The sequence below is a fragment of the Aotus nancymaae genome, unplaced genomic scaffold (assembly GCF_030222135.1).
Source record: "Aotus nancymaae isolate 86718 unplaced genomic scaffold, 86718_ANA_hifiasm-v0.15.2.pri h1tg000063l, whole genome shotgun sequence".
Taxonomy (NCBI): Eukaryota; Metazoa; Chordata; class Mammalia; order Primates; family Aotidae; genus Aotus; species Aotus nancymaae.
This window is the reverse complement of record NW_026988477.1, coordinates 1176296-1199384: the sequence shown is the minus strand read 5'-3', so window position 1 is coordinate 1199384 and position 23089 is coordinate 1176296. Positions and strand designations below refer to the sequence as shown.

At 61.3% G+C, this 23089-nt stretch overlaps 2 protein-coding genes across 3 annotated transcripts; one reads left to right on the top strand and one right to left on the bottom strand.

Moving 5' to 3' along the window:
* Positions 1-11276: 11276 nt before the first annotated feature.
* PAXX (PAXX non-homologous end joining factor) lies at positions 11277-13646 on the top strand. Of its 2 annotated transcripts, none has more exons than XM_021671451.2 (7): positions 11277-11417; positions 12364-12424; positions 12641-12690; positions 12774-12964; positions 13041-13109; positions 13268-13352; positions 13454-13646. In XM_021671451.2, the coding sequence occupies exons 1-7, from the start codon at positions 11299-11301 to the stop codon at positions 13530-13532; spliced, it is 654 nt and encodes a 217-aa protein (XP_021527126.2). In that variant the 5' UTR covers positions 11277-11298; the 3' UTR covers positions 13533-13646. The 2 variants fall into 2 exon arrangements, with proteins under 2 accessions (XP_021527126.2, XP_021527127.1); XM_021671452.2 differs by having other exon boundaries at positions 13450-13646.
* A 663-nt stretch (positions 13647-14309) lies between these two features.
* Positions 14310-16285, bottom strand: CLIC3 (chloride intracellular channel 3). Its single transcript, XM_012445134.3, has 6 exons — positions 16210-16285; positions 15348-15457; positions 15143-15268; positions 14886-14992; positions 14632-14807; positions 14310-14540 (listed from the first exon to the last, which is right to left on the bottom strand). The coding sequence occupies exons 1-6, from the start codon at positions 16240-16242 to the stop codon at positions 14382-14384; spliced, it is 711 nt and encodes a 236-aa protein (XP_012300557.1). The 5' UTR covers positions 16243-16285; the 3' UTR covers positions 14310-14381.
* Positions 16286-23089: the final 6804 nt, after the last annotated feature.

Here is a 23089-nt window from a genome sequence, read left to right as displayed (position 1 = left end):
GTCTCCCCGGTGCCTGCTCCGGCGCGCTCCGCACGCGTCCCCGCCCCGCCTTCGCCCGCCAGCCCCTTCCCTGCAGCTCACCCGCTCTCCCCACCTTCAGCCCGAGCCCCGGGGCTGTTTCCCGAAGGCGCCCAGAAGATGCGAGGGCTGCGGAAGTCGGGTGAGGATGCCCGCACCCCCGCTGGGAGGGCCGGGCCCGGGGTCGCCCCACGGGTCTCCGAGTCGGGGCAGAAGTGCCCGCGGCAGCCCCGGCCGGTCTGGGTCGGGAGGGTTTCGCGTTGCGCGGGGTCCCCGGGAACGGGGCGCGGGGCGGCGCTCAGGCCCGCAGAGCGCTGTGCGGACGCGCCCTCCCGGGTGAGCAGGCCACCCCCAGCGGGGCGGGCAGGGGGCTGCACGCGGGGCCCTCCACCTTCGGGGAGCGCGGGGCGGGGGCGAGGGCTGCGCGTCCGGAGCGGGCGGAGGCGGGGGACGCCCCCCACCCGCTCCTTGTTTTACAGCGATGGGTCCAGGCCCCGAGCCGGGGTCAGCTGCTCCCGGTGCCCGGTCCCTCCACACCCGGCCCCAAGCGCAGTAAACGCCCCGAAAACCTGCGGCGCTGCGCGTTTCCTGGGGGAAGGCGGGGTGGGGGCGGAGGGGGCGGCCAGGTACAGGGGCGCCCGGGGAGAGGGCCCGGGTCACCCCCCGTTGCCAGTCCGGGCGGGCGTTTGGCCCGGGAAGGACCGAGCCTCGGCTCCGGGGCGGGGAGGTACCTCAGGACGGGCCGCAGCCCCAGCTCCCGGGCTTTTCTGGCCCCCACGGACCCATAACCCCAGGCTGGGGGCGCGGGGAAGGTAGGGATCGGACCTCACGCCACGCGCGCCCGGGCTGCAAGGACGTGGCCTTCCGGGTCCTCCCAAGCAGCGGTCCCAGACGGTGTCCGCGGCTTCCACCCCCAAGACCCCTCGCGGTCCCCCAGTTCCTCTGCCCCCCACTCCTGGCTCCACGCCCCGCTCCAGAGGCCTGGCTGATGCAAGACGGACCAAGCGCCACCAGCCCTGCCCCAGGTCCTGCCCAAGGAGGGTGGAGGGCGAGGAGGGCAGGAGGAAACTCTGCCCTGCCTGGAGTCTACGTAGGACCGAGGGTTTGTCTTGTCTGTTTGTTTTAAGACAGAGTCTCTCTCTGTCGCCCAGGCTGGAGTGCAATGGCGCCATCTCGGCTCACTGCAACCTCCGTCTCCCAGGTTCAAGCGATTCTCCTGCCTCAGCCTCCTGAATAGCTGGGACTATACACGTGCACCAACACGCCCGGCTAATTTTTTTGTATTTTTTTTTGAGATGGAGTTTCACCATGTTGATCAGGCTGGTCTCGAACTCCTGACCTGGTGATTCGCCTGCCTCGGCCTCCCAAAGTGCTGGGATTACAGGCGCAAGCCACCACGCCTGGCCACAGACAGAGTGCTGTTTTTTACGGACAAATCTTGAAAAATTTGAAGGAAAATAGCCTTGCCGTAATGTTCTTAGCAAAATAATAATAACACTGGTTGCAAATCTCAACATGTTGATAATTGTTTCATCTGGGTGATGGGTCTAAGGGGCTCAGTATGGTATGGTTTCTGCTTCTCAGTTGGCCACAATTTTTGTCCTTTTTTTTTTTTTTTTTTTTGAGACAGAGTCTGGCTCTGTCGCCAGGTGCCAGGTTGGAGTGCGGTGGCGTGATCTTGGCTCACTGCAACCTCCGCCTCCCGTGTTCAAGCAATTCCCCTGCCTCAGCCTCCCGAGTAGCTGGGACTACAGGTGCGTGCCACCATGCCCAGCTAATTTTTGTATTTTAGTAGAGACGGGGTTTCACCATGTTGGCGAGGATGGTCTCGATCTCTTGACCTTGCGGTCTGCCCACCTCGGCCTCCCAAAGTGCTGGGATTACAGGCGTGAGCCACTTCGCCCGACCTTTTTTTTTTTTTTTTTTTTGAGAGGTAGTCTCGCTCTGTCACCGAGGCTGGAGTGCAGTGGTGTGATCTTGGCTCTACTGTCTCCAAAAACAAAACAAAACAAAAACCCACAAAGCCAGGACCCTGTCTTGCCAGAGCTGCTTTCCTTGACTGGGGCCCCTCTGGTCCAGGAGGTCACAGAGATCAGGAGTGTCCCCATCCCAAGGACCCCAGACAACCCCTGCACACCTGCACCCAGCACCTGGGTGCCCAGGGAGTGCCTCTGATGCTCCTAGGACCTGCTGTGGACACTACAAGGACAGGGTCCCGCCCAGGTCGTGTCCCCGTCCCCAGCCTGAGGGCCTGACGAGGGGATGTGGAAAGGCCCAGAGAGGCAGCCATACCTTTGTCTGTGACTGTAGCGTCCGGCCCTGCAGGGTTCTGTGAGCCCCTCCCGGCTGGTGCGGAGACAAGCAATGTAGAAATAGAAGACACGAGACACGGAGATAGAGAAGAGAGAGTCTGGGCCCGGGGTCCACCGCTACCCAGATCGCGGGACCAGCGGTGGCCCCGATGCCGGAATGCTCTCACTTTCATTGAGTTGCAGATCTGGGGGCAGGGTAGACAGGGCGTGGCAGTGACAGGGTCAGGTACATCACGGATCATGCAGGTGGGGGCTCAGGAATTTCTGACACCCGAGGAGAGGTGAGGAGCATACAGCATCAGCACTTTTTCATACTCATCAAGAAAGAACTACAGCATTAAGATTTATATTACTATGACGGATTATCTTTTCTAAGACAAAAGGAGCCAGGTGCAGCAGAGCTGAGGGTGGACATGGAGCGTGACCACTGAAGCACAGCCTCACATGGAGACAGTTGACCCCCGGATGTCTGTGGGCGTCCCTGACAGCCGTGAGGCCTTACCCCAAGAGCTTGGAGGAGCGGAGTTTTCTAACTTCTCCGGGGAAGGAGACGTCTCAGCCATCTTGGACGTCTCCTCCCCTAGCTAGCTGAACAGCAGGCGCGTTCCCGGCGCTGGCGCTGCCGCACAGCCAAGGCGCCCTCCAGCAGCCCTTGCGCGGGCGTGACAGAGGGCTTAGAGCATCTCGCCTTAGGGCCACTTGTTGGCCCGGTACTGAGTGCTCCAGGAATAGGGTTTTCCCTTCCCACGGGAGCTGTCACCCCAGGTTCACACTTCCGACCTGAGAGGCGTTAGTAAGAGAATTAAGATCACCTATGAATAACTAAGATCACATGCGAATAACTAATAACAGCTACAGTCGTATTTCCAGTCACTTTCTTCTTCGTTATTTATATGGAAATAGCCTGAGGCCTTCTGCTCCTGCCTGGGCGCTTATGGGATCTCCCCCGACATGTGACCTGCACAGCTGACCCTCTGACATTTTGTCCCCACGCTTGGGCAAGGCACACTCTTCCCCCTTAGGGGGCATCTGCAGAGACACTGCCTGAGCTCTAACTACCATTTGGTCAGTCTGTTCGTTGTCATTCAGCTTCTGTGTGGACCCAGAGGAAGAGGTGGCAGGTGCCCCTGTGGGTGGCCACAGCAGCATTTAAGCCAGGCAGGTGGGCGGGCTGGCTCTCCTGAAGGCTGGGGCAGGCACCCTTGCATCCACAGGGAGATTCCGAGCCGGGAAATGCACGTCGCCCTCCACAGCCTTAGGGATGCCCTTTCCTTCCTTCCCGGGTGAGGTAGCCCCTGCACGTGGCCCTCCACAGCCTTAGGGATGCCCTTTCCTTCCTTCCCGGGTGGGGCAGCCCCTGGAGGTGGCTGTGGGTCCAGCTGTGGTCAGCCCCCAACCCCCGGCAGTTCAGCCCTGGACTCCAATCGCACCCTCGCCTCCCACGCTCAGCCTGTTCTCCACCCAGAAGCCCAGAGTCTATTCACTGGATGTGTCCCAGCAGGCTCGGCAACCCACAGGGAGTCTCGTCACACTAACTTCTCTTTTAGGCTCTCCTCTGCCCCACCGTCCACGCCCCCTCCCTCCGTCCTGCTGGCAGCCCCACGCGTGTCTCAGGGCCTTTGCCCAGGTCAGCCCTGCCCGGACCGCCCTTCGCCCAGGGCCACTCAGGCGCCCACTCCCGTCTCTGAAGTCTTGCTAAAACTCCTCCCTTGGGTTTTGGCCTCTGCCACCCGAGCCTGGCCCGGCCCCCACTCTGCTGGAGCTCGCTCCCCGTACCTGTCGCTCCTCATTTCGGCCCAGCTTCCAGGTGGGCCTTGGGTCCCAGGACAGCCCTTCCCTTTCCCTCCCCTGTTCTGCCTCCATCGCTGACTCCGAGTGCCTGCGTGGGGCCCTCGTAGTCCCTCTTGTTCTGTTTCTGAAGCTCCACCAACCTTGTGTCTCATATACTGTATTAATGTATCCTGCATTTAAAGAAAATTGCTCTCACGGCCGGGCACGGTGGCTCACACCTGTAATCCCAGCACCTTGGGAGGCCGAGGCGGGCGGATCACCTGAGTTCGAGACCAGCCTGACCAACATGGAGAAACCCCATCTCTACTAAAAATGCAAAATTAGCCTGTAATCCCAGCTACCCGGGAGGCTGAGGCAGGAGAGTCACTTGAACCAGGAGGGGGAGGTTGCAGCCGAGGCAACAAGAGGAAAATGCCGTCTAAAGAAAGAAAAAGGAAAGAGCTGAGGTGCTGCAGACTGGTTGGTAAGTTACATTTTCCAGACCTTCATGAAATTTATTTTTTTCAGATAGAGTCTCCCTCTGTTGCCCAGGCTGGAGTGCAATGGTGTGATCTCTGCTGACTGCAGCCTCTGCCTCCTGGGTTCAAGCGATTCTCCTGCATCAGCCTCCAAAGTAGCTGGGATTACAGACGCACGCCACCACGCCCAGCTAATTTTTGTATTTTTAGTAGAGACGGGGTTTCTCCATGTTGGTCCGGCTGGTCTTGAACTCCCGACCTCAGGTGATCCACCCGCCTCAGCCTCCCAAAGGGCTAGGATTACAGGTGTGAGCGAGGCACAGGTGGTGTGGGCGGGGTCTTCGACGTCTCCAACGAGACTATTTAAATGAAGGTTTTGGCCGGGTGTGGTGGCTCACGCCTGTAATCCAAGCACTTTGGAGGCCAAGGCGGGTGGATCACCTGAGGTCGGGAGTTCAAGACCAGCCGGACCAACATGGTGAAACCCCGTCTTTATAAAATAAATAAATAATAAAATAAATGAAGGCTTCCCAGTTTTCTTGTGTTGGAATTAATGTGTGTTTCCAGTCTTATATTAGTTCCTACAGCTGCCAGAAATTATCACACACCTGTAGCTTAAAACGTGCATTTATTCTCTTACAGTTTTTGAAGTCAGAGTCCAAAATCAGTTTAATAGGGTCTGGGTATCAGCGGGCTGTGGTCCCTCCGACGGCTCTAGGAGCGAATCCTTCCTCTCCCCTTCTAGCTGCTTCTTCTTCTTTTTTTTGAGACAGAGTCTTGCTCTGATGTCCAGGCCAGAGTATTACGGCGCAATCAGCTCACTGAAGCCCTCAACTCCCAGGCTCAATCAGTCCTCCTGCCTCAGCCTCCTGAGTAGCTGAGACTACAGGCATATATCACTATGCCTGGCTATTTTTTTTTTTTTTTTTAGATATGAGTCTTGCTGTCTTGCCCAGGCTGGCCTTGAACTCCTGACCTCAAGCAATCCTCCCACTCTGACTCCCTAAAGCACTGGGATTACAGGCATGAGCCTCCGGGTCTAGCCTCCTCTAGCTTCTGATAGCGGCCTGTGATCCTTAGTTTGTGTGGCATCGCTGTAGTTTCCCCCTCCATACCACACTTCCGCCTCCATGCCACACTTCCCCCTCCATGCCACACTTCCGCCTCCATGCCACACTTCCGCCTCCATGCCACACTTGCCCCTCCATGCCACACTTGCCCCTCCATGCCACACTTCCCCCTCCATGCCACACTTCCCCCTCCATGCCACACTTCCCCCTCCATGCCACACTTCCCCCTCCATGCCACACTTCCCCCTCCATGCCACACTTGCCCCTCCATGCCACACTTCCGCCTCCATGCCACACTTGCCCCTCCATGCCACACTTCCGCCTCCATGCCACACTTCCCCCTCCATGCCACACTTCCGCCTCCATGCCACACTTGCCCCTCCATGCCACACTTGCCCCTCCATGCCACACTGCCTTCTTTTCTGTGTCAAGGCTTCCTCTGCCTCAATTTTGTAAGACCACTTGAGAAGGCACTGAGGGCCTCCCTGGGTAATCCAGGATAATCGCCCCATCTCAAGGGCACGTCTGCCAAGATGCCTTTCTTTCCTTTTTTTTTTGATGGGGGGCAGGATCTCACTCTGTTTCCCAGGCTGGAGTGCAGTGCACAGCCTTTTCCGTACAAGATAACGTTCACAGGTCCCAGAGATCAGGGCCTGATCTCCAGAGCCTGCTACAGCCAGCATCTCAGAATTCATGTGACAAAGGAGGGGCCCTCCAGTCCTCTCCAAACCTGCCTCACCCCAGTCATCTTGGGGATGAATCTCCGGGTTCCCAAATGCAGGGCCATCCCTGACTGTCCCTTGCCCCCCTCTCCACCTCCACCCCCAGCCCGTGGTCCACGCCTCCCGCACCTCTGCAGCTCCATCCTGTCTAGTCACAGCACAGAACTCAGACTCTACACACAAGTCTGTAGGGTCCAGCCCTACGGGGTCCCGTGAGTCCCTCTCTGCTGGTATGGGGATGAGAAACTCAGAAATAAAACACACAGACACAGAGAAAGAGATAAGAGAGTTTGGGCCCAGGGTCCACTGCTACCAACGCGTGGAGTCCGGCAGTGGCCCGAGTGCCTGGACACTGACTTTTACTGAGCACAAAGCAGGGGGCAGGGCAGGCAGGGTGAGGTCACGGTGGTCAGTGACAGCGTCAGGTAAGTCACGTGTCTTGGAGACAGGGGGCCCAGGACTTTGAAGAAGCCGAGGCGAGGAGAAAACCTGAGGCCTCAGCACTTTTTTCACCCTTGTCAAGAAGTAGCGAGGTCACTAAGATTTATGTCACTATTACTAATTCTTATCTTCTAAGGAAAAGAGGAACCAGGTGCAGAAGCAGAACTTGAAAGTAGCCATGGAGTGTGACCGCTGAAGCACAGCCTCACAGAGAGACAGGTCCCTGGACGTCTGTGGGTCTCCCTGACAGCCGTCAGGCCTGCCACAAGAGCTTGGAGGAGCGGAGTTTTCTCCTCACTCCCCTGAGGACAGAGATGTCTTGGCCATCTCGGACGTCTCCTTCCCTAGCTGGCTAAGCAGCGGGCGCTTTCCCGGCGCTGACACTGTCACAGCCGAGGCGTCCTCCAGCAGCCCTTACGCGGGCGGGACAGAGGACTCAGAGCATCTTGCCTTAGGGTCACCTCTTTCCCGATGCCACCTCAGTCCCGTACTTCTTGACCTGAGGCTTATTAGTGAGATTAAAGATTATATGAATATAGATGTATATATTTATGTTACATATGAACAGCTGTGTGATTATTTATGATTGTATATAGGAAGAACTCTGTAACTACATCTCTAATTCTATGTTTATATGAGAGCATGCTGAGGCCTCAGACCCTTGCATCGGCTCCTGCAGGGTTTCCCCCCAGCAAAAGTCAGACGAGCCACTTCCCCCTCACCCCCTGCTTAAACCTCCAACAGCACCATTCCCCATTCATTGGTTCACAATGTTTATTCTGTGTCTGAAAGTGGCAGGCATTGTGTAAGCACTGAAGAGACGTATACACTGGCAGGTGAAACACACAGGAATCCCTGCCCTCCTGGACCTCCTGGGATAATGGATGAAGCAGGTAAATAAGTGTACTGGCCACTTACTGCAGAGGGACAGGTGTCCCAAATGCAGCTGCTTACCCAGCGGGTATGCGTTATCTCCCAGTGTCAGCGGGGCAGGACTCTGGGCCTCTGGCACAAAGTTTCAGGAGGCTGTGGTCAAGCTGCCGGCCAAAGATGTGGTCTCACGGGAAGGCTCAGCTGGGGCGTTGCTTCCTTGCTGGCCATGGGGATCATCTTAGGGCTGCCTCATGTCACGCCCAGCAGTTCAAGAGCCATTCTATCCTATTCTAGTTGCCAGAAGCAAATCATTAAGTCCAGCCCAAGGGGAGGGGAGTGCAGAAAGTTCTAAACCCCAGAGGGTGTAACGGGGGCTAGCTGCCAGAATAAAGCAAACCAACGTGTACTTTCTACAGTGAGAAGTGTGGAAAATAAGAGCCTGAAGGAGGGAGGGATGTGAGAGCCGGGCAGCTCAGCGCAGCACCGGGGAAGGTCTTGCTGAAGTGACTTTTTTTTTTTTTAGGAGACCGGGTCTTACTATGTTGCCCAGGCTGGAGAGCAGTGGCTATTCCCAGGCACGATCCCACTACTGATCAGCACGGGAGTTTTGACCTGCTCCGTTTCCGACCTGGGCTGGTTCACCCCTCCTTAGGCAACTTGGTGGTCCCCTGCTCCCGGGAGGTCACCATATTGATGCCGAACTTAGTGCGGACACCCGATCGGCATAGCGCACTACAGCCCAGAACTCCTGAGCTCAAGCGATCCTCCCACCCCAGCCTCCTGAGTAGCTGGGACTGCAGGCACGCGCCACCGCGCCCGGCTGAAGTGACTTTTGCGTGAAGCCCCGAAAGAAGTGTGTGAGTCTGGGAAAAGGGTGTGCCAGGCAGAAGCAGCAGCACATGCAGGCCCGGGGCAGGAGCCAGGACTGGGCGTGAACGGGGAGGCAGGCTTGCTGCGGGAGCGCTCGGATATGGCAGCAGAGCTTACCCCACTGGCCCTCCCCGTGGCACCAGGCTGCCAACCCGAGCTTCTTGCTGTTTATGCGGCCAGCCTCCTGCCCGGGGTCTCCCTGTCCTGGGGGAGCCGTCCTCCTCCTCCTGCCCGGGGTCTCCCTGTCCGGGGGGAGCCGTCCTCCTCCTCCTGCCCTGGGTCTCCCTGTCCTGGGGGAGCCGTCCTCATCCTCCTGCCCGGGGTCTCCCTGTCCGGGGGGAGCCGTCCTCATCCTCCTGCCCGGGGTCTCCCTGTCCGGGGGGAGCCGTCCTCCTCCTCCTGCCCGGGGTCTCCCTGTCCGGGGGGAGCCGTCCTCCTCCTCCTGCCCGGGGTCTCCCTGTCCTGGGGGAGCCGTCCTCCTCCTCCTGCCCGGGGTCTCCCTGTCCGGGGGAGCCGTCCTCCTCCTCCTGCCCGGGGTCTCCCTGTCCTGGGGGAGCCGTCCTCCTCCTCCTGCCCGGGGTCTCCCTGTCCTGGGGGAGCCGTCCTCCTCCTCCTGCCCGGGGTCTCCCTGTCCGGGGGGAGCCGTCCTCCTCCTCCTGCCCGGGGTCTCCCTGTCCGGGGGGAGCCGTCCTCCTCCTCCTGCCCGGGGTCTCCCTGTCCGGGGGGAGCCGTCCTCCTCCTCCTGCCCGCGCAGCACTCGCTGCAGTATCCCCTGGCGCTTGGCCCTGCATGAGAGTGTGGTGTCTCTTATCAGCCTCTCCTACTGGACCCTACCAGCTCCACGGAGTCAGAGACCTTGTCTGTCGGTCAGTGTCCAGGCCTAGGACAACAGGTGCATAGGAGGAGCTGTGTGTGAGGGAACCCCGCAGGAGCCAAGCAAGGGTCTGAGGCCTCAGTCTGCTTTCATATGAATACAGAATTAGAAAAGAATTAGAGATATAGTTACATATCATAAAGACATGCATACATACAATCATATGATCTTTAATCTCACTAATAAGCCTCAGGTCAAGAAGCATGGGACTGAGGTGGCATCGGGAAAGAGGTGACCCTAAGGCAAGATGCTCTGAGTCCTCTGTCCTGCCCGCCTAAGGGCTGCTGGAGGACGCCTCGGCTGTGACAGTGTCAGCGCTGGGAAAGCGCCCGCTGCTTAGCCAGCTAGGGAAGGAGACGTCCGAGATGGCCGAGACATCTCCGTCCTCAGGAGAGTGAGGAGAAAACTCCGCTCCTCCAAGCTCTTGTGGCAGGCCTGACGGCTGTCAGGGAGACCCACAGACATCCAGGGACCTGTCTCTCTGTGAGGCTGTGCTTCAGCGGTCACGCTCCATGGCTACTTTCAAGTTCTGCTTCTGCACCTGCTTCCTCTTTTCCTTAGAAGGTAAGAATTAGTAATAGTGACATAAATCTTAGTGACCTCGCTACTTCTTGACAAGGGTGAAAAAAGTGCTGAGGCCTCAGGTTTTCTCCTCGCCTCGGCTTCTTCAAAGTCCTGGGCCCCCTGTCTCCAAGACACGTGACTTACCTGACGCTGTCACTGACCACCGTGACCTCACCCTGCCTGCCCTGCCCCCTGCTTTGTGCTCAGTAAAAGTCAGTGTCCAGGCACTCGGGGCCACGACAGGTCTCTGAGCTTTGGTTGGCAGTGACCCCTGGGCCCAAACTCTCTTTTCTCTGTCTCTGTGTCTATGTGTTTTATTTTCACAGTTTCTCGTCTCCACAGCAGCAGGGAGGGGCTCACAGGACCCCATAGGGCTGGACCGTACAGAGCTGGAGTGATACCATGAGCGGACAGAGCGCAGAAGCCTTCTTCCCTGGGGATCGCTCTGTAGTGTGACTTCTTTTTTTTTTTGAGAGGGAGTCTCACTGTCGCCCAGGCTGGAGTGCAGTGGCGTGATCTCAGCTCACTGCAACCTCTGAGGCTGAGCTACTCTGGCTCAGCTTCCCGAGTATCTGGGATTACAGGCGCCCGCCACCACGCCCTGCTAATTTTTGTACTTTTAGTAGAGACGGGGTGTCACCACGTTGGCTAGGCTGGTCTCGAACTCCTGACCTCAGGTGATCCACCCACCTGGGCCTCCCAAAGCGCTGGGATCACAGGCGTGAGCCACCGCCCGGCCTACTGAAACGTCCTACAATTCGGGTTAGGAATCTTCGCGTTTGTATGTGAAGACGATGGGAGGGCGGGCCTCCAGGGTGTGCCCGCAACGCCACGGAGGGAACCCGGGCTCGGCTGGACGTGCAGCCGGTGGGCGGGGACGGGGGGCGAGAGGGGCGAGGGGCGGGTGGCGCTGCGCGCGGGCGCGAGGGCCAGAGCCCGGGATCGCGCCGTGGAGCCCAGGCGCGGCGAGGCCAGCGCTAGGGGCAAGGGCCTCTGGAGCCCTGACTCGGGGCGCCCCGCTCCGGCCCGCCCGGGGCACCAAACCCGCCTCCAGTCTCCAGAAGCCGGCGGGGGTACAGACAGGGTCCCAGCCAGAGACCTTTAATTCCGCCCCGCCCCCAGCCCCGCCTCCGTCCGCAGAGGCCCCGCCCCCAGCCAGACTCCGCCCCGCGCAAGCTCCCTAAGCCCCGCGACAGGCCTTCGCCCGGCTCCGGAAGCCGTTCTTCCGCGCAGGCGCCTCGAGCCGCAGCCCCGCCCCTCTCGGCGCCAAGCCCCGCCCCGTCGGGTTCGCGCTCTCGGGGCGCCATGGAGCCGCTGTCGCCGCCGCTCTGCACGCTGCCGCCGGGCCCCGGGCCGCCCCGCTTCGTGTGCTACTGCGAAGGGGAGGGAAGCGGAGAGGGAGACTGCAGCGGCTTCAGCCTGTAGTGAGTGGGGGTCCGCGGGGGGGTGCGGGGGGGTCCGCGGGGGGGTGCGGGGGGGTCCGCGGGGGGATGCGGGGGGGTCCGCGGGGGGATGCGGGGGGGTCCGCGGGGGGGGTGCTCGGGGTCCGCGGGGGCATGCGGGGAGCTCCGCGGGGGGCGGGTGCTCGGGGTCCGCGGGGGGGGTGCGGGGAGCTCCGCGGGTGGATGCGGGGAGCTCCGCGGGGGAGGGTGCTCGGGGGTCCGCGGGGGGGGTGCGGGGAGCTCCGCGGGGGGGTGCTGGGGGTCTGCGGGGGGGGGTGCGGGGAGCTCCGTGGGGGGATGCGGGGGGGTCCGCGGGGGGGGTGCGGGGAGCTCCGCGGGGGGGTGCGGGGGGGTCCGCGGGGGGGGGTGCTGGGGGTCCGCGGGGGGGGTGCGGGGAGCTCCGTGGGGGGATGCGGGGGGGTCCGCGGGGGGGTGCGGGGAGCTCCGCGGGGGGGGTGCGGGGGGTCCGCGGGGGGGTGCTGGGGGTCCGCGGGTGGATGCGGCGGGGAGCTCCGCGGGGGTGGTGCTCGGGGATCCGCTGGGGGGGTGCAGGGAGCTCCGCGGGGGGTCCGCTGGGGGGGTGCTGGGGGTCCGCGGGGGGGGTGCGGGGAGGGGTGCGGGGGGGGTCCGCGGTGGGGTGCGGGGAGCTCCACGGGGGGTTGCGGGGGGGTCCGCGGGGAGATGCGGGGAACTCCACGGGGGGTTGCTGGGGGGTCCGCGGGGGGATGCGGGGAGCTCCGCGGGGAGGGTGCTGGGGGGTCCGCGGGGGGGTGCGGGGAGCTCCGTCGGGGGGTGCGGGGGTCCGCTGGGGGGGTGCTGGGGGTCCGCGGGGGGGTGCTGGGTAGCTCCGCGGGGCGGTGCTGGGGGGTCCGCGGGGGGGTGCGGGGAGCTCCGCGGGCGGCCCCGCCTGACGACCCCTCCCCGCCAGCGTGACCGACGCCGCGGAGCTTTGGAGCACCCACTTCACGCCGGACAGCCTGGCGGCCCTCGTGGGTAACTGGGCGCCTGGGCGGGTCTGGGAACACCACGCTCCGCCCTGCAGGCCAGGTTGTCTGTGGGGTGACACTGGGACTCCTGCCCGCCCTGCAGCTGCAGTCTTTACGTTCGCTAGGGGTCCCAAGTGGATCTGGGGTCGGGCAGATTTCGGGTGCTCCCAGTGGGTCTTGGGTCCTAGGTACCTGGTGACAAGCCCCTGTGCTCTCTAGAAAGCCCGTTTTGGCCTGAATGCGGCTGAGGACATCACGCCCCGGTTCAGGTGAGACCCAAGCACGGAGGGAGGGTGAGTGGGTGGGGAGCAAGAGGGTCTGGCCACAGCCCTCAGCGCCTCTCCTCTCCCAGGGCAGCCTGTGAGCAGCAAGCTGTGGCTCTGACCCTGCAGGAGGACAGAGCATCCCTGACCCTTTCAGGGGGGCCCTCGCCATTGGCCTTTGACCTCTCCAAGGTACCAGGCCCAGAGGCAGCCCCCAGGCTGCAGGCACTGACACTGGACCTGGCACAACGCGTGTGCAGTCTGGAGCGGCGCCTGGCAGGTACTTTCACGAGGCTCCCCTGCTCTTGCCCCCACTCCTGGCACTGAGCAAGGCTCCCATGGGCTTTCTTCCCCAGCTGCAGAAGAGGCAGCTGCCAGCCCCAGGAAAAGCCCCCGGCCTGCAGCGCCTCAGCTCTTCTTGCCAGGTGAGGCATGTCCGCCTGTGACTCAAGTAGGGCTGAGCTCTTGACTGGAACTGGTTTCCCTGAACAAGGCTCATGCTCCAGAGTCTCTGTCTCCTCGGAGAAGGTTGTGGCTGGGACGCTGTCAGCTTCAGGAGCCGCCCCCATCCCGTTTCTCTCAGACCCAGATCCCCAGAGAGGTGGCCCAGGACCTGGAGTCAAGAGGCGGTGTCCGGGGGAGTCTCTCATCAACCCCGGCTTCAAGAGGTACCCGCCCAGCAGCCTCCCACACCGAGGGTCCAACCCTGGACCCACCCCTTTCTCTACACCATAGTGCCATAGTGACACCCCTCTTCCCTCCCAGTAAGAAACCAGCTGGTGGCGTGGACTTTGATGATGCCTGAAGGTGCAGCACCAAGTGTGGCCCTGTGGGGTGCCCGCCTGTGAGGGGAGAGGCCCCATCAGAGACCCCACCACCACCTCCACCTGCCCATCCTGGGCCAGGACTAAGGCGGCTCCTCGCGTTCCTTCCCCATCAAATAAATGACTCCTTTGGCTGGAGGCTCTGGTGGGGCTCTGGCTCCTGGCATTGGCCTGGGGAGGGAGCAGGGAACGCCCCTGGGCCTGCACTCTGGGCGTGGAGCCACAGCATGTGAACAGATGCATCAGCGTCTCAGCTCCCTGGAGACTTCCTTGCTGGGCTGGAGGCAGGTGAGCTTTCTCAGACCTGTCCAGCTATCCCAGCCCTTCCAGCCCAGGAGCCGAGAGGGGCCCAGCCAGGCGGGGCCAGGGTCCCCAGGGCTTAGAACTCTGTTCCCACCCTCCCAGGCCGCACCCAGGCAAGGCACAGAGCCCCGTAGTTGATGCCCACAGGACGTCCTGTGCAGGTCCCAGACCTCCAAGATGCTGTGGAAGTGGCCCTGTGGGGAGGGGAGCGCCTGCCCCTGGGACAGGACTGAGGAATGTAGCCAGCCCCCATCCACCTGGGGCACCCAGCCCCGCCCCGGCCTGACTGGTTTGGGAGCCCAATCCGGTCCTGGTGATCCCTGAGGCCACCTGTTGCAGGAGACCTGGAGTCTGTGCACTTCTTAGCGGGGGGGATGGGACCCTCCCGATCCTGGCTCTCCGGCCCCTGTGGTTCTGGGCTAATTAGCTGAGCGTCCCACCATGGGGTTTGGGGATGGGAAGCACCCCCGACTGGGGGCAGTGATCACGGGGCCTCTGGCCCCTCAGATGACAGGACACGCTCACTTCGGACAGAGATGCCTTTATCAGGCGGCAGAGGCGGGGCGGGCGCTAGCGGGGGTGCACGGCGGGCCGGTAGGCGGCCAGTATCTCGGCGCTGTGCGGACACGTGTACTTGAACTCCTTCTCCTGCAGCGCGCTGTCCAGGTAGCGGCGGACACCGCGCAGCTCCGCGGGGATGGGCGCCTGGCGGAAGTGCGCGCACACGGTCTGCGGGCGGGCGGGGGGCGCGGTCAGGACCTGCCGCTCCCAGCGCCCCGGGCCCCCTGGCGCTCGTCCTCCCCCTGTCCCCCGCGCTCACGTCGACGATGTTCAGCTTGGGCAGCAGGCTGCAGTCCGCCAGCGTGAGCCGGTCGCCGTCCAGGAAGCGGCGGCGGGACTCGCGCAGCTGCGGCTCCAGCGCCAGCTCGTGCTCCAGGGGCGCGCGCAGGTAGCTGTCCAGCCTGGCGAGGGCGCGCACCAGCTGCTGGTACAGGGCTGGGGGCGGCGGCGCAGTGAGGACCCCGCCCAGGGCGCCCTCCCGCCTGGGCACCCAGCCCCCTGACCTCGCCTCACCTTCGTCCTGTGCCGGCACCGGGTTCTTGATGAACACGGAGAACTTGTGGAAAATGTCATTGCCGGCCGTGTTGGCCTCCCTGTACCGAGGCGCCAGGCTGGGGAAGCTGTGGGGATGTGGGGTGAGAGACTCCGTCAGACCGGCTGCAGCCCTGTCCCGGCCCCACAGCACCCCGAAGCGCTTTCCTGGGCTCTGTCCTGGGCGCAGCCTCCCTGGGGCCTCCCCCTTAGTCCCCCCACCCTGCTCGGTCTCTCACTCGGGTGGCCCCAGCGTCTCCTCCAGAAAGTCCTCGATCTGCAGCGTGTCTGTCTTGGCCTCGCTGTCACAGAGCAGGATGGGCAGCTGTGAGCCAGGGGCGAAGTCCTTCAGCACGTCTGGGGACCTGTGGGCAGCAGCGGGGTGGGAGGAGGCTGGTCCACTGGTGTGTGAGGCCAGGCAGGCGTCCCCAGGGTGGGCCTCACCTGCGCGTGTCCACAGTGGTGAGAGTGAAGGGTACGCCCTTAAGGAGCAGGACCATGAAGAGCCGCTGGCAGGAGGGGCAGTGCCCCACGCTCTCCCCATCCTCGCTTGCCTGGGTGGGTGGAGCGGGGGTCAGGGCCGGGAGCAGACCCAGGCATCCTGCCACCAGGCTGGGTGGGCCCCGCCTCCCACTGCCAGCGGGACTGGAGGGACGCCAGGGCTCCAGCTTGGTCGGTGTGACTTCCAAGTGCCCAGTGAGGGCCCTTGACTGGGTCCCCAGGACATGGGGAGGGGCTCAGAGCTGCTGGGAGCTTGGAGGCCTGGGGCGGGCCTGGCCCCTGGAATCTTATCAGAGCCTGGGCAGAGGCCAGGCCCCTGGGCTCAGGCCCCAAAAGCTGGTTACAGGGGTGGGGTGGGCCCCACAAGCTGTTTTCTGAGTGATTCACCCGCCAGACTGGGCACTGTGGCTGGCAGCTCATCAGCCCCCGCCCTGGTCCCTGATCTGAGAGCTGAGGGGCTGCCTGGCCCAGCATCCCACCTCCTGGAACACCCACCTACAGCTCCTGGCATGGTCCACCACTGGCAGCCTGGTTGGCACCTCCCCACCAAGGGGCTCTCCCCCAGGAGACTGGGCTGGGAACAGGACCAAGGCCGCTGGACCCCTCTCTGGGTGACTCTCTGGGTCCTTCTTCCCCTGACTGTCCCACTTTCCTCAGCCTCTGTAGGGCCGAGTCCCCTTAGCCACCCACAGGAAGGGGCTCAGACATCACTGGGGAGACCCACCCCCCAGCCTGTCCCAGAAAGCAAATCCCAGAAGAGTACCCGCTCCCAGACACCCTCCCTGCAGCTCAGTTTGCCCTGCACCTTGACAAACAGCTGGAGCTTGGTCTCTGCCATGGTGGGAGCTGCCGCGGTCAGGCGCGGGTGGGGATCTGGGAAGCTTTTTAAGTCTCTCTGTGAGCCCCGCCCTCCCTGGCCTAGGGGCCCGCCCCGTGGAGCCACCTAGGCGGGCAGATGAGGCTGCTCAGGGTTCAGAACCGGCTGCCTGAGCAACGCCAGCCCGACCGTGGGGTGTCTGAGCCTGAGGGTGTGACCTTGGGGGGAATGATGTGGGGGGCTGCACGGGACCTGAGGCTGGCACACACCCAGAGGTCCGCCCACCTGGTGCTGAGTGTGCTGGGAGCCGGCGTGATGGATGGAAACCAGTGGGCGGGGCATGGGGAGAGCCTACAGACCAGAAGGTGTAGGGGGTGTCACCTGGGGAGGGCTGGCTTTGGGTCAAGACCACCCCCACCATGAACCCAGATCAGGACCTGCCCTATGGCCGTCCCTCGGGCAAATACTCCTGGTCAGGGCCTCCAGCCCAGAAACCCGGGGGTGGGTGGGCAGGAGAAACGACCCGACCAGCCTAGCTTCAGTTTCCCGGTCTGCAGCACCAAGGCATTGCAGGGGTGATAAGCCCACCTGGAGGAGCCGCCCCTTCCCACCGGCTGAGCTGTCGGGCAGGCCCTCCCCACTCAGGGCGGGGCTCGAATTCCAGACCTGCCCGCAACAGGGCGGGGCCCAGCCTGGCGTGGTGTTTGGCCGGCAGCGCAGGTCTCCGCCCCACCTCCTGTCCCGCCCACTGGCACTCTGCGCAGGTTTCTTACCCCCACCCCTTAACCTTTAAAAAGAAGCAGCTGGAGGGGGTTAGAAGCCGCAGCCTGCATGGCTGGAAGCGAGAGGCCAGAGGAGGTTGGTGAGCTGCAGGTGTGAGCCTGCTCTGCGCCTCCTGGTGTGACTGGAACCCACAGGTCAGTCTGGCCCTTTGGGGTCACTAACTGTGCCTCCTGATGCTTTGAGGGGGCAGCCCCAGGGAGGTACCCCGAGGGGAGACCCCACCCAGAGGCCAGGCGCCCACAGGATTGGCCTGGCCACACTTCCCGCGGCGGTGTGGTGCCCCAGTGAGCCTGGACGGGGTGGCTGTGGTGGCATGGCTCGCCCGCTGACCTCCCTAGGGCCTTGGTACAGGCCCCACCCCGTCCCCATGACGGCTCTCCAGCGCTGTCCTAGCCAGCCCAGCCTGACCCCTCTGGATTCCATGACGGTCGGGGCTCCTGGACACACAGTGCCACGGAGCCCTGGAAATACCACGTGGCTCCCCCATCCTTTGTCGTCCGAGCCCCAGCTCCCTGTGGGGCCTCAGTTTCCCTCCATCCTGCCTCCACCTCGATCGCAAGCCCTAGTCTTTCTCGACACTGGTGATGGTTCCGCTTGCTGCTTTCCTGAATCCTGGGCAGGCAAATGGCCACCCACGGAGAAGCCCCAGGACCCCCCAGCCCGGCTCTGCGGCTACGGCGCCCTGTGTCTTTAACACCGACAGACACACCCTCACAAATCCACAGGAAAGCGATGGCACAGACAGAGGCCACGAACGAACCAGTGGCTCAGAAGGAAAAAAAACACCAACAAGACACAGGAAGACCATTCACCTCACGCCTGTTTCGGGAAACAAACCGAACCAGATCCCGTTCATGGCTGCGGCAGCGGAGCGGCCCGGCGTTCTGTGGGCGTGGCTGTGGACTGGGGAGCGCGGTGGCCATCCGACACTCCCCCCCTGTGCCCTCACCCACCTGGGAATCAGCCCCGCGGCTTCCTTGTTGTTCGCTTTAATCAATTCATTAATTTATTTACTAGAAACAGGGTCCTGCCATGTTGCCCGGGCTGTCTCCACTTCTTGGGCTCAAGTGACCGGCCTGCCCTGACCTCCCAGCATGCTGGAGCCACAGGGGTAACCCACCACACCCAGCCAGTCTCCCTGTGAAGGGCAAGTGAGTGCTGGCTGCCCCACTGCGTGGCGTGGCTCTTTGACGTGGCTCCATGGCGTAGCCACCACCCTGTCTGTGGGAGACTCTGGCTGTGTCCAGGGAGGAGGACAGAGAAGGTGGGTCCATGCGTGCCCACTGCAGGGAGGGCCTGAGACTAGGTGGTAAATGACTTGGCTGTGTCCCCTTAAATTTAAATTCATAGGCTGGAATCCTAACTCCTAGTGCCTCGGAATGTGACTTTATATGGGCCGGGTGTGGTGGCTCACGCCTGTAATCCCAACACTGTGGGAGGCTGAGGCTGGAGGATCACCTGAGGTCAGGAGACCAAGGCAGGAGAATCGCTTGAACCCGGGAGGTGGAGTTGCAGCGAGCCGAGATTGGTTGGTTAGAACTTACCAAGTTAAAATGTGAGTAGGATGGGCCCTAATCCACTATGACTGATGTCGGTGTAGACGGCTGAGTTTGGACACAGACGCCCAGGGAGGGCCACGTGAACATGCAGGCGGAAATCAGGGTGACAAAGCTGTGAGCCCAGGAGCCAAGCGGATGTTGCCGAGGCCCTGGGAGGAGGCAGCCCAGCCCGAGCGCCCGTCCCCGTGTCTGACCTCCAGGCTGCTGGGCAGTGAGCTGTTCACTGAGGACAGTGGCTTGTGAAGACAGAGTCTCGCTCTGTCGCCCAGGCTGGAGTGCAGTGTCTCGATGTCTCGATCTCGGCTCACTGCAACTTCCACCTCCCGGGCTCAAGCGATTCTCCTGCCTCAGCCTCCCGAGTAGCTGGGATTACAGGAGTCCATCAGCACACCTGGCCAATCTTTTGTGTTTTTAGTAGAGATGGGGTTTCGCCTTGTCGGCAAGGCTGTTCTCAAACTCCTGGCCTCAGGTGATCCTCCCACCCCGGCCTTCCAACGTCAGCTGTTGTTTTAAACCCCTCACTTTGTGGCTCTTTGCATGGCATACTAGGAAACTCAGAAAGTGGGGAAAAGCCAGGATATTGAAGAAAATCAGCTTGCACAGAGCTGGAAAAGACACAGGGCGCCGTCTGTGGGATGAGCCCTGCAGGCAGAAACACATTTCCAGCCTTTGCTTCCTGTCTGTCCACACCGTTTGCATTTTCTACCACATTTTTGTAATACCACATTTTCTACCACAGTTTCGTAATGTTTTGACGAAAAAGCAGTAATTCCCAGCCACTAACCTTAAGTGGACCCTGGTTCCCCAGGCCAAGGGGTTATCCGTAATGTCCTGTACCCTGCGGCAGCCCCTGCTCCTGATTCATGGAGCCACCGTCAGCGGGGCCAAGCGGAGGTCCTGGGGCTGCAGCTCTGGGAGTGACTGATGCGTTGAAACTGTGTCCCTCCCCAACACCCCTCCCTGAGGGCCCCTTCCAAGGGGCTCTTTTTTTTTTTACACAGGGTTTCACTCTGTTGCCCAGGCTGAAGTGCAGTGGCACAGTCATAGCTTACTGCAGCCTCCACCTCCTGGGCTCGTGATCCTCCTGCCTCGGCCTGTGGCTACGCCCCAGCCATATTTCAGCCACTCAGTCTTTTCCTTTTTTTTTTTTTTAAGACAGTGTTTCAGTCTTGTTGCTCAGGCTGGAGTGCAGCAGCGGGATCTCGGCTCACCACAACCTCCGACTCCCGGGTTCAAGCGATTCTCCTGCCTCAGCCTCCCAAATAGCTGGGATTACAGGTGCGTGCCACCATGACTGACTGACTAATTTTTTATATTTTTAGTAGAGACGAGGTTTCATCGTGTTAGCCAGGATGGTCTCAATATCCTGACCTCGTGATCTGCCCGCCTCGGCCTCCCAAAGTGCTGGGATTACAGGTGTGAGCCACTGCGCCCGGCCTGGGCAGCTCTGTTCTGAAGGGACACACAGCTGTGGGGGAGCCGGAGGGCTGGGGGCGGGTGTATTGGTGGAAACCTGTCTGCATGGAGAGGACCTGGAAGCAGGGAGGCCTCAGGAGCAGCGTGCAGACCAGAGCTCAGATTGTGGTTCCAAAGCCCGTCTCCCCTGGAAGGAACCCGGCTTCCACTCTGGACTGTCCTCCCCAAAATCTGTGTGTTGAAAGCCTGGCCTCTGCCAGTGATGTTAAGAAAGCGGCCTTTTTGGGGGTGAGTGGGTCATGAGGGTGAAGCCCTTGTGAACAGGATCGGTGCCCTCATCAGAGGGACACCGGAGAGCTCCCTTGTTCCTTCTGCCACTTGGGGAGTCACACAACCCAGAAGGTCCCTCGCCAGAACCAGCTGCGCTGGTGCCGACGGAGGACCTCAGCCTCCAGAGCTGTGAGAAATGAACGCCACTCACCCAGGGGCCTTAGCACAGCAGCCCTGGTCGGACTGAGGCAGGTTCCTCGGAGAGATGCTGGTTCCAGGTGTGGGGCAGGGAAGGTAGGGACACACTCAAAGCATGTCAGGGACTGTTAAGAAGACACAGAGGCCACGCTGGAGGGCACCCGCTGGCCAGAGCTCAGGCAATCCGAGCACACGACGACAGCGGATTGTGCGTTACAAATGGTTAAAATGATCAGTTTGCATAGATTTTACTACCACCGAAACATTTTAAAAGAGCCAGATGCAGTGGCCCACGCCTGTAATCCCAACACTCTGGGGGGCCGAGGTGGGAGGAACCCTGAGCTCGGGGGTTCAAGACCTACCTGGGCAATATAGCAAGACCCTGTATCTACAAAAATAAAAATTAGCACATGTCTGTAGGAGGCTGAGGCAGGAGGATCACTTGAGCCCAGGAGTTGGAGGCTACAGTGAGCTATGATTGCACCACCACACTCCAGCCTGGGCAACAGAGCAAGACTGTGTCTCAAAATAAATAATTGATTAAAAGATGACAGTAAACAGTGTTAACACGTGGATTTTTTAAAACCTGCAAGTCTGTACTGATATATTTTTGAAAGTGGAGGGCGCCTTTGGTGAGAGAAAATGCCAGTGAATAGATGCAGAAATGGAACTCATGCAGGAAATGGCCATTTTGCAGCTGCCGCCCCGGGTGATGCAGGGGGCGGGGCACAGGCTGGCCACGTGGCCGCACAACACCCAGATCACTTCCCCACATCTGAGGCAGGGAGAACTGGGCCTCAACCGGGCGGCCACATTCAGCATCACCTGCCGAGGGACAGGTGGACACCCGGAGGTGACCGCCACGGTGTGTCCCGGTGCTACTCTGGCCAAAAACGTCCAACCTGCATCTGACCAAGAGGAAATGACCAGACACATCCAGAGCTCAGCCTGGGCCTGTGCAGCCTGTCCCCGCTGAGGGGGAAGAATGTCACGGCGGGGGCTGGCTCAGCAAAACACAAGATGTGTCTCCAGGTTGGATCCTGAGTTTTCCTTTTTTCTTTTTTTTTTTTGAGACGGAGTTTCACTCCGTTGCCCAGGCTGGAGTGCAGTGGTGCAATCTCAGCTCACTGCAATCTCCGCCTCCCTGATTCTAGCGATTCTCCTGCCTCAGCCTCCCATGTAGCTGGCATTACAGGTGCCACAACACCCAGCTAATTTTGTATTTTTAGTAGAGACAGAGTTTTGCCATGTTGGCCAAACTGGTCTTGAACTCCTGACCTCAGGTGATCTGCCCGCCTTGACCTCCCAAAGTGCTGGGATTACAGGCATGAGCCAAGGTCTAAAGGGCATGCCTGGAGCTGGGCACAGTGGCCCACACCTGTAATCCCAGCTACTCGGGAGACTGAGGCAGGAGAATCGCTTGAACCACAGAGTTGGAGGTGGCAGTGAGCTGAGATTGCGACACGGCGCTCCAGCCTGTGTGACAGAGACTCCACCTCTAAATAAATAAATAAATAAAAGGGCGTGCCTGGGACACGGGGGCCTGGAAAGCCTCGCTGCATCCCTTCTTAACCCTGGGCTACCCCGGCTGTTGAGGGAAGGAGGCTGCAGGGCCTGGGGCTGGCGTGCCACAGCAGCTGCTGTTTTCACACGGGGCTGCACGACAGCGAGAGCGGCAAGACTCCCCGGTCCGTGCGTCGGCTGAGGACGCGCAGTGTGCGCTCTGCTACCCTCACCACCTTTCTGAAAGTCTACAATGTTCCTTTTGTTGTTGTTTTGAGACAGAGTCTCTCTCTGTCACCCAGGCTGGAGTGCAGTGGCCCAATCTCGACTCACTGCAGCCCCCGCCTCCCGGTTCAAACGATTCTCCTGCCTCAGCCTCCCGAGTAGCTGGGATTACAGGCGTGTGCCACCATGCCCGGGTAATTTTTGTATTTTTAGTAGAGACGGGTTTTCACCGTGTTGACCAGGCTGGTCTTGAACTCCTGACCTCAGAAAATCCGCCCACCTCAGCCTCCCAAAGTGCTGGGATGACAGGCGTGAGCCACTGCGCCCGGCTGAGAATGTTCCAAGAAGGTGCTGGGGGTGTATTTGCTGTCAATGCTCATTACACGTCGTCACAAATGAAGCCTCTGGAGACGACACCCTGTGAACTGTCATCTGTGGGCAGCTGCGTAGGTCCAGCCCGGCCTGGTCCTGTGCACGGGGTCTCCCCGGGCCCTGGCGGAGCCATGTTCCTTTCTCAGCCTCTTCCTGTCAGGGCCCAGCCCCTGCCATGGCGGTACAGAGCCACTGCTGCCCGAAGCCCCTGGGCTCGGCCTTCTGGGGGTTCCCCCACGCCTTCCCCTCGGCTGACCACCAAACCCACCCCCTCCAGTGAGCGAGTGTTCTCGGTTCTTCCAGGGTCAGCCGCCCCCAGGGCCCAGAGCAGCTTCACCCCAGTGACCCAGCCTCTCGGGCTCCAGCAGGCCCATCCCACGGCCTCCTGGGGGGCCATGGTGAGCACCTCACGGGAACCCAAGTGGCTCCACTGGCCCAGCCCACCCAGGCCCACCAGTGCCCCAAGTCTATGGGCCCCTCCCCCGCCAGTTCCTCTGTGGCATCAGCCCTCACCTGCACCCACCCTCCGCCCTCTGCCTTCC

Excerpts from the sequence above, each read along its gene's own strand:
- CLIC3 (XM_012445134.3), bottom strand. The coding sequence starts at position 16,242 with ATGGCAGAGACCAAGCTCCAGCTGTTTGTCAAG. Across the intron at positions 14,808-14,885 it reads GGTGCCGGCACAGGACGAAG|CCCTGTACCAGCAGCTGGTG; the intron begins GTGAGGCGAGGT and ends CGCCGCCCCCAG. Across the intron at positions 14,541-14,631 it reads CCAAGCTGAACATCGTCGAC|ACCGTGTGCGCGCACTTCCG; the intron begins GTGAGCGCGGGG and ends GCCCGCCCGCAG.
- PAXX (XM_021671451.2), top strand. The coding sequence starts at position 11,299 with ATGGAGCCGCTGTCGCCGCCGCTCTGCACGCTGCCGCCGGGCCCCGGG. Across the intron at positions 12,425-12,640 it reads CGGACAGCCTGGCGGCCCTC|AAAGCCCGTTTTGGCCTGAA; the intron begins GTGGGTAACTGG and ends TGTGCTCTCTAG. Across the intron at positions 12,965-13,040 it reads TCTGGAGCGGCGCCTGGCAG|CTGCAGAAGAGGCAGCTGCC; the intron begins GTACTTTCACGA and ends TTTCTTCCCCAG.